The 10,213-nt window shown below is 47.7% G+C and overlaps 1 protein-coding gene across 1 annotated transcript; it reads left to right on the forward strand.

The window, feature by feature from the left end:
• Positions 1-2,432: 2,432 nt before the first annotated feature.
• On the forward strand, positions 2,433-8,463 carry LOC120731168. The gene has a single exon (XM_040028047.1). It carries the CDS (start codon positions 2,448-2,450, stop codon positions 5,643-5,645), a length of 3,198 nt encoding a protein of 1,065 aa, XP_039883981.1. The 5' UTR covers positions 2,433-2,447; the 3' UTR covers positions 5,646-8,463.
• The last annotated feature ends 1,750 nt before the right edge of the window (positions 8,464-10,213 follow it).

Genomic DNA, 10,213 nt, shown 5'->3' on the forward strand with positions numbered 1-10,213 from the left:
AAAAAAAGACAGTTCTTTTTCTAACTTCGCTCAGTGTTTCACTATGGGGAATCGCCTCGGCGTGACCAACTACGGAAGCTCCAATGACACCACGTCTGTCTATGACAGACCTGTCGAGCCGTGCTCAGGGCTCCGCCCCCTCGTACTAACACGGCCGACCAGCTCCTCCTAACTCATTCTCGCTTTCTTTCCGTGAGAAACTACTTTGAGCTCCCTCAGCGCATCCAGGCTAACTTGATTAGCTGCTTAACAGTTCTCAGGCGTCCTGTGTAGGAGTACGTCGCCGAACACAGTTTTTCCGGTTCCAGTTTGGATCGTGCTGAGTAAGTCCTTCGAAAGAAGTGTACTTAGAGTTGCACTGTGGAACAGCAACCGCGTCAGGCGAGCTGTCCCAGCGGTTCCTGGTTTTAGTTAGCGAGGTAGCCGACGTTGTGTGACTCGGGCTAACGCGTTACGGCGAGCTGTTCGTTCAGTGTCCGGCTAGCATTAACTTGTTAGCAGGCCACGAACCACATTAGCGTCTCACTAGCATTAGCTTGTTGGTCGACCTAGGGTTCTGTTAGCATTAAGTTGCTAACGATATTGGCTAGCGGAGTGCAGCTAACGTGTCACGACGAGCTGACTCCCGCTGCGACTAGATTGGATTTAAACACCCGCTGCTAGTCCTAGCTACTTACGGGCTAACGTGTCGAGACGAGCCTGGTGTAGCCTAGTCTCACCCCTTTCCGCTTACCATGTCTACGGCTCCTACTCCCACCAAAAGGTCGGAGCCGAAGGCTAAAGAGGCTGCATCCCGCCCGTGCCCCGCATCATGCGGTGCCACCATCTCGGGCAGGGACGCTCATCCAATGTGCATCGTCTGTATGGGTGCCAAGCATGCTCAGGCTTCACTGGCGGACCCTCAGGGATGCCCACACTGTGCTTTGATGCCAGAGAAAGTCCTGGAAAGGAGGCTGAGAGTAGCAGTAGGACCCCTGCCTGTCAGCTGCTACTGCTACGAGCGATATCCGTCATCCGCGAGCCTCCACAAGCTGGGCGGACATGATGGAAGAAGAGTCCCCGCTCATACCCCCATCGTTCGAGGGCCTCCTCGATCAAAACGTGGGCGAGCCGGGTGGCGAGGACGCAGAGGGCGATGCCGACTCCGACCTCCTCGACCTGGAGGACATGGATGAGGAACAGGAGGATGACTCTACCTTTCCTCCCCAGCAGTCCAGGCCACCGAGTGGGGCTGAAGTTGCACCCCTGGTGGACAGCAATTTGTACGAGGTCTGCAAACGGGCTGCTGCCAAGCTAGGCATCCCATGGCCAGCCGCCCAGGATGCCGAAGGGGCAGAACGCGACCTGTATGACGGCAAGAGGCTCCCACCAGCCTTGCCGCCATCAAAGCAGCTTCTGCCAGCAGTCCCAGCCTGCATGAAAGAAATGAGTCGCTATTGGTCAAGCCCTTTTAAAAGCAAGCTTCCGACCAAGGGCTGCTCTAAGCTTGAGATCCAGGGGATGGGTGAACTGGGGCTGACTGAACCCCAAGCAGTGGAGCCTTCAGTGGCGTATCACCTTCACCCTAACTGCAGGGCAGTCTCAGCTTCTTCTAGCATTTCTTTGCCCAACAAGATAGATCGCCTCACGGCATCTATTTATCAAAGGACGTACAAATATGCTGCACAGTCAGTATGCTCGCTTAATGCAGTCACACTGCTATCAGCATATCAGGCAGAAATTCTGGAAGACATGGGCCGTCAGCTTGACTCGGGTTCCCCGAACCCAGCCCTCTGGGATGAAATCTGCGTGGTTAATGATCTCATTCTTCGCTCCTCCAGGGGGGCAGTCCAAGGGTGTGGTCGCGTTATGGGCCTTGCAGTCTCGGGTGAGAGAGCCTTGTGGCTAAACCTGTCAGGCCTGGGTGATGCTCAGAAGGCTGAGGTCATGGATGCAGCCTATGACCCAACCAAGGGTCTCTTTGGCCCAGCCCTGGAGAGAATGAGAGAAACAAGCACCCGCAGAAAGCAGGAGGGTGAAGCATTCAATCTCTGCTTACCCAGAAAACCTAACTCTCAGCCCCAGCAGGTGCCAAGAGCTGGCTTTGCAGCAACAGCAGCAGCTGTGAGAGGGAGACAGAGTGGGGTCAGAATGCAGAGAGGAGCAGGAGGCCAGCAGGGTGCCCACCAGGCCAAGGTAGAGAACCGAAGACCTTGGGGCAAGCATTCCTTTGCAGCAGTTGCTGCAAAGAACAAGCCGTCACACCCCGGAGAGGGGAAAAAGAAGCGGTCAGCCTAGCACACCTGCAGCATTCTGTGTCACCCCTCTTTTCTTCCCCAAAGAGAAGGAAGGTGTTAGAAGGGGTAACCAAATCACTCCAAAGTTCAGGGTCTCCGGAAGTTTCCAGTTCACCAGGAGCACCCTCTCAGTCTCCCCCTCCAGTTCAGGGAGGACAGACTTGTGGACAAATGGCGCAGTGTCACCAAACACTTCTAAGCACTCTGTCTGTGTCACCAAGCACTGCCCAGAGTCATCATACACTTCACTGTGGTTTGGGGGTAACAAAAGAAATAAAACGTGCATTTCTGCAGCCAGGCAGTTTGCCAAGGGCAGAATGTCCCCCCAGTTTCAAAATAAAAACAAAAGAAAATCACTGCAATTTGTCTTTGTTCCCAGCGGGGGGAGCTCACGCTCTTCCCGAGGGGGAGAGCCCCAACTCCTTCCGGGAGACAGGGGTGACGTCACGCTACCGCTTCTTCAGAGGCCCGCTTGCAGCGCGGCTGGAGCGGTGGCGCGCATGCGCAGTTCATCCCTGGGTCTTGTCAACCATTTCCCATGGTTACAGACTACAGTTTGCGGCAAAACCACCGAGATTCGGCGGAGTGTTAGCTTCTGTGGCCAGTCGCGATTCAGCGAATGTGCTGGAGGAGGAAATATCCTCCCTGTTACACAAACAGGCGATCGGAGCGGTTCCGAGCGAAGAAGCTCAGCAGGGCTTTTACTCCCGCTATTTCCTCATCCCGAAAAAGGACGGAACGTCGCTCCGTCCTATTCTGGATCTCCGTGTGTTAAACAAGCATTTGAGAAAGTACACGTTCAGAATGCTCACACACAAGACGCTTTGTCGCTCAATTCACACAGGCGATTGGTTTGTTACAATCGACCTATCAGACGCATATTTTCACATCGCCATTTATCCTCCACACAGGAAATATCTCAGGTTCGCTTATCAGAGCGTAGCGTACGAGTTTCAAACTATCCCATTCGGGCTATCCTTAGCTCCGAGGGTGTTCAGCAAATGTGTGGAGGCAGCGCTGTCTCCGTTAAGGAACAGCGGCATCAGAATATTTTCTTACATAGACGATTATCTAATATGCTCACGATCGCGAGAGCAGGCGATCAAAGACTCCGAGGTGGTGGTGAATCACCTCACGGAGCTTGGGTTCACTATCAACCTGGAAAAGAGCCACTTGGAACCCGCACAGTCTACAGAGTATCTGGGACTCAGAATAGACTCCATCTCTTATCGTATCGCACTTTCAGAGCGGAGGATCGCATCCTTCACTCACTGTCTTTCCCGTTTTCAGCTGGGGAAAGTCGTGCGGTTCCGACTCTGTCTCCGCCTCCTCGGCCTCGGTGATATCGGTGGTACACTTGGGGCTGCTTATGATGAGAGATTTTCAGCGGTGGGTCGCTTCTCTGCAGCTGTGCCCTCGCCGACATCTCAGTCGTGGTGTAAAAATAACGCAGCCGTGTATCGCGGCTCTCCGGCCCTGGAGGAGCCCGACAGCTCTCGCGGCGGGGGTACCGCTCGGGGCAGTATCATCCAGGGTGACGCTGACCACAGATGCATCCCTGTCAGGTTGGGGTGCAACTATGATGAGCAGAGCAGTGAATGGCGTTTGGTCACAGAGACTCACTCTGAATCACATAAATGTGCTGGAGCTCCGCGCGGTGCTCCTAGCCTTACGGCATTTTCTGCCGTATCTCCGGGGTCAACATGTTTTAGTGAAAACAGACAACTCCACTGTAGTTGCTTATATCAACCGCCAGGGCGGCACCCGTTCCCGGCAGCTACACAGGTTAGCCAGGGAAATAATTATGTGGAGCAGCACTCGGCTCCTCTCCCTTCGGGCAACTCACGTGCCAGGAATTCTGAACAGGGGGGCGGACCTCCTGTCCAGAGGAAATCCACTGTTCGGAGAATGGAGGCTTCACCCACAGGTGGTGGAGCAGATTTGGCAGAGATACGGCCGGGCTGCCGTAGATCTCTTCGCCTCGCGAGAAAACACACAGTGCCCCCTGTTTTTCTCCCTGTCAGAAGCACACGCGCCACTGGGCGTGGATGCGCTGGCCCATCCTTGGCCAAAAACTCTGCTGTATGCTTTCCCTCCCCTCAGCCTGATCTCCCCAACACTGATCAGAGTGAGGGATCAGGGGCTGTCTCTGATTTTAATAGCTCCACGGTGGCCATCCAAACACTGGATAGCAGAAATCATCCAGCTTCTGGTGGACGAGCCATGGGCATTCCCCATCCGCAGGGACCTTCTGTCTCAGGCGCGGGGGGAGATATACCATCCCCATCCAGACCAGGTTGCTCTCTGGGCCTGGCCCGTGAAAGGTGGAATTTGAAGGCAGCAGGCATGCCTCCGAAGGTTATTGAAACCATTCAGAATGCCAGAGCCTCCTCCACCCGTTCCATTTACAGCAGTAAATGGCGTGTTTTTGAAGAGTGGTGCCATGAAAAGCAGATTATCCCTTTTCAGTGTTCAGTGGTGGAGCTGTTGTGTTTTCTTCAAGACTTGCTGGACAAAAGGAAAGCTTTTTCCACTATAAAGGTCTATTTAGCAGCTATTTCAGCCTGCCACGTGGGGTTTGGTGATAAACCTGCTGGGCAGCACCCCCTTGTAGGTCGCTTCATGAGAGGGGCGCGTCGAACGCTCCCAGTTTCTAGACCACTGGTCCCTTTATGGGATCTGTCAGTCGTTTTAGACGCCCTCTCCCACCACCCCTTTGAGCCTATTGGGGCAGTGGGGTTGAAGTTTCTCTCTCTTAAAACTACTCTGCTGTTGGTTCTAACCACAGCCAAGCGAGTTAGTGAATTACAGGCTCTGTCTATTCACCCCTCTTGTCTACAGTTGGCCCCGGGACTCACTAAAGCACTCCTGAGGCCTAACCCAGCCTTTGTCCCTAAAGTGTTGGAAACATCATACAGGTGCTCTACAGTAGAGCTCCTAGCTTTTCACCCCCTTCCATTCTCTTCCGAGAGGGAACAGAGGCTGAACACTTTGTGCCCTGTCCGGGCCTTGGGGACTTATGTTGACAGAACAGCTGGATTCAGGAAGTCGGATCAGCTGTTTGTTTCCTGGGCCTCCCCTCACAAGGGCAGGCCCGTATCACGCCAGAGACTAGCTCATTGGATTGTAGAGGCCTTAGCTCTGGCTTATAGCTGTAAGGGCTTGCAGGCCCCCCCGGGACTCCGAGCACACTCCACTAGGGGTGTGGCCACATCCTGGGCGTTGTTCAGAGGTGTATCAGTCCAGGATATTTGTGCGGCAGCAAGCTGGGCTACGCCGCACACGTTTGTCCGGTTTTATCGGCTGGATGTTGCACAGTCATCCCTGGCTCAGACGGTGCTGGATTCTGGTGCCTCAGGTTCGACCTGAGATCCTGGAGTAGCACTGGAGAGTAGCTTCGGGAGCTGGCGCAATCCGGGAGTGGGCCATATCTCCCATAGTGAAACACCGAGCGAAGTTAGAAAAAGAACGTTGGGTTACTTAACGTAATCCCTGGTTCTTTGATAACAGAGTGAGGTGTTTCACCAACACTTCCCTCCTTGCTTAGGCACGGAAAGAAATCTGCTTGGAATGAGTTAGGAGGAGCTGGTCGGCCGTGTTAGTACGAGGGGGCGGAGCCCTGAGCACGGCTCGACAGGTCTGTCATAGACAGACGTGGTGTCATTGGAGCTTCCGTAGTTGGTCACGCCGAGGCGATTCCCCATAGTGAAACACCTCACTCTGTTATCAAAGAACCAGGGATTACGTTAAGTAACCCAACGTTTTTTCCTATGTAATAGAGCTATAATAATTTTTTTTAATAATTATCCTACTTTTTATAAAAGGGATCATTATTTAAAGAATATGTAGCTAATTAAAAAAACTCTCTGTTCATCTAAAGGGTATAACAAGAAGGGTGAGCTTTCTGCTCCAAAATGAAATGACCAAAATAAATGTATTTCTCTGCAATTAGAAACTGTGTAAACAGTCTTTGTATCAAAATAAAGCGAACGCTTGTGAGATGTCATTAGAGATGTGAATATTACTGCAGATGTTACTGTCAAAGTTGCTGTGACTCAAACATAGAAACATTTGATTTTTTTATTTGGGTGCTTAACTAGTTAAAAAAAAGCATCTGTCTCCTATTTTTGCGTCACATAGGAAAGAAGCATCAATATCTGATTAGAAGACTTATTAATTTGGACATGCTGTTTATTATTGTGGTGTTTGGTGCAGTTTTCTTGTTTTGTGGGGTTGTTTTTTTCAAGTGGAGATGAATATCTCTAACAAGTTGATTTGTTCACATTTGCAAATCTAAATTTTTAAGAGAAATTTGGTTTTTGAGTTTGTAGACAATGTAAATATAAGGCAACCATTTCCTTCTTCAGTATTTGTCTGTGGTGCATTTTTCTCTGTTTTAACAAAAGGGGAACAAAGGACATTTAAGTCCTCGTAAAATGATTTGTTTTAATTTTTTATTTTTGCTAAAACACATTTACCCGTTCACAACTGCGATTAAATAATTGTAATTTGGCATCTTTTTTTTTTTTTAAGTGCTTTACTATGTTTTTTTTTTTTTTTAGTAAAACAATGAATTTTAAAATAATAACAACAATAATCATGATGAATATTATCATTAATTATTATTATCATCATATAATTTAATACATGAACCTTACACTGGGTTGTATTTTCAAACAGTAACGAATGAATTATCAGTCTCCTGTGAGCAAACATTTGGCGACAGTGCTGAGGAAGAACTCCCTATTAACAGGAAGAGACGTCCTGCAGAAGCATGCTCAGGGAGTGGCTGCTATCTGTCATGACAGGGTGGGGGGTGAGGGGGAAAGAGAAGAGGAAATAGGAGCATAGAGAACAAGAAAGTAAACAAAAGGCCAAAAATTGTGCACACATCCTCTGTGTCTACCAAGATTTCTGATTGTGACGGAACCTACCTGGTAAAATGCCTGTAGAGTCGTAAAACAGGTCATCTACTAATCTGAAGGTTGGTAGTTCGATCCAGCCTGCATGCCAAAGTATGCTTTAGCAAGGTACTGAAGCCCAGGTTGCTCTCCAATGCATTTGTTGGCATGTATATGTTAGAAAGCACTAAGACGTGGAAAAAGTGCTTGTATAAATGTGTGTGAATGGGTGAACCAGGTCTGTTGTAATACTTTTAGTGCTCAAGTAGAGTTTCTATGTTCAGAAAAAGAGAAACAAGGGTTACTCCCAGTAGGAGTCCAAAGGGGGAAGAGTTAAATTCAATTCTGTAGTATAATGGAAACCATTATCCACAGCTTGTGGCTGTAAAATATGTGTTGCAAGATGTTAACTATTCAACTGTTTTGCAGATGAGCTCACAGTGAACGGGCAGTATCAGTGCCTGGCAGAGCTGTCCACCACCCCTGTCACCGTGTGCCACGGCACAGGCATTTCCTGTAGCAACGCCCACAACGACGCAGCCCACAGCGCACTACAGTACATCAAGGCCTCCATCAAATAAACAACGGCGCCGCCAGCAGTCGCTGCACCCACAGTGTCACATACATCAGCTGATGCCCAGTCTGCGATTGCCCGGGTATATTTTTGTAATCATGCACATGGCAAAGTAGACTCAACTGCGCAGTAACCCGAAAAAGCATCAGCTTTATTTTTCACCTCTATTTATACTCGCGAGCAAACTGTAAAAGAATCGAGCGGAAGTGTGGTTGTTTTTATGTTTTTATTTTAAATGTCCCAAAGTATGTGATGAAAAGTGGAAGAATATTACAAACTATTTTCTTTGTATCTTTTTACACACAGTGTGAGTGAAGTCAGTGGTTTGAATGTCTAGTTTTTCCATACATTTTGTCTAGTGTGACATATGGACAGAAAGACATGTTTTTATTTCTTATTAGTATTTATTTTGTCTTACTTCCACTCATCCATCGCTCTTTATCAGTTTGACTCGGAATAGAAAAGATGATTGCTGGTCTGTTGCAGTGTGCCTCTGTATAGCTATAGAAGTAAAACCTGCTCTATATTTAATAGATTTACTGACTGGTGTTCTCTGCTGTATGAACTTGGTAGAGAAAAATGGCAGCAACAACAAGTGTTCAGATCCAGTAAATAAATGAAATAACATTAAATAAATGTTAATGAGTGTTGGCGTGTGTTAATGGCCGTGCAATAGAGCCTACTGAGAGAATAAATTGCTGTGGTGCCTTCAGGAGCCGGCTGCTGTGTTATTGATTGAAATGCGTCCCGTGGGAGATGACCGCTGGACAGCCATTTATTCATCAGCCAGCCCGTTGTTAAGTATTGGTACAAAGCTAATTACATCAGAGTGAATTCATGGGTGCTTTCTACTTAATTTGTGTTGTTTTATAACAAAAAAGTGGCCCAAAGACAAGTCAAATACAGTAATTTATTTATTTGAATATGTTTTTTTTACTCTGAAGAGTGATATTTGCACTCACTGGCCACTCTATTAGGTACAGAGACCCATCTCTCCCTGTGACTGGCATCAGCTGCTTTGATAGAAGAAAAATGACAACAGTGAAAGTTAAACCTGAAAGCAATGAGTAAAACGACACTATTATCCATATGCATTCAACAGACACTTTATTAGGTACACCTTCCTGGTACTGGGTTGGAACATCCTAATTTTTCATTTCATAGATTCAACAAGGTGCCTCACAGATTTTGTTTTATAGTTACATGACAGCATCTCACAGGCCCTGCAGATTTGTTGGACACACATCCAGGATGTGAATCTTCTGTTGGACCACATCCCAAAGATGCTCTATTAGATTGTCGTCTACTGTAAATACAGTAAAATAATTGTCATGACACATCCTGCTGGAAGCAACCATCAGAAGATGGGTGCATTATGGGTCATACAAGGATGCACGTGGTTGGCAAAAATACTCAGGCAGGCTGTGGCATTTTAAAAATGCTCAGCTGGTACTAAGGCGTCCAAAGTGTGCCAAGAAAGTATCTCGCACATCATTACACCACCACTACCCTGAACCTGTGATACAAGATAAAATGAAGCCATGTATCTGTGTTATTTCTGTGAAATTCTGACCCTACTATCTGAATGTTGCACCAGAAATTGAAACCCATCAGACCAAGTGGCAGTTTTTTAATCTTCCATCATTGAACTCTGGTAACACATGTGAATTGCAGTCTCAAGATCCTGTCAGGAGTCCTACAAGGTGTGGTCTTCTGCTGATGCAGCCTTTGATGTGTTGTGTGTTCAGAGATGCTCCCCTGCATACATTGGCTGTTGTTATTTAAGTTACTGTTGCTTTCCTGTCAACTTGAAGTAATCTGGTCACTCTCTCATCTGGCAACAAGGCAGTCACTGGACATTTTCACCTTTCAAACCATTCTCTGTCGTTTGGGTAAATCCCAATAGATCAGCACTTTCTGAAGTTGCCAGACCAGCCTGTCATACATATTCAAAGTCACTTAAATCACCCTTCCTCGCCATTCTGTTGCTCTGGTTGAACCTCAGCAGGTCAACTTGATCATGTCTATATGTACTAAGTCACTGCTGTGTGATTGGATGATTTGATATTTGTGTTGCTGTGCAGATTAACAGGAGCACCTAGCAAAGAAGTCCTTGTCCTTGGGTTCTCTGTTGCTTGTGTGTTTGTGGTTTTTTTTTTCAGCAACCTAAAACATAGGTACTAGCCTTAAAAAATAGTGGATATCACTACTGCGTCATATCTGTTTCTATGCTTACCAAGGTGTGCTGTGGGAGCTCCAATTTCTGTTATTAAAGAAAATGTGTTCGAATCTGTGGTATAAGATCTAAACCAGGGGTGTCAAACATAAGGCCTGGGAGCCAGAATCGGACCACTGGACAGCTTATGAAAATGTGAAGGAAGAGTTTCCCCCTAATAAACATAAATATCAGAGTACAAGAACACTTACCTTTTTAAAAAACACAAACCACAGAACTTCATCCC

Source organism: Simochromis diagramma, unplaced genomic scaffold (genome assembly GCF_900408965.1).
Source record: "Simochromis diagramma unplaced genomic scaffold, fSimDia1.1 OVJJ01000343.1, whole genome shotgun sequence".
Taxonomy (NCBI): domain Eukaryota; kingdom Metazoa; phylum Chordata; class Actinopteri; order Cichliformes; family Cichlidae; genus Simochromis; species Simochromis diagramma.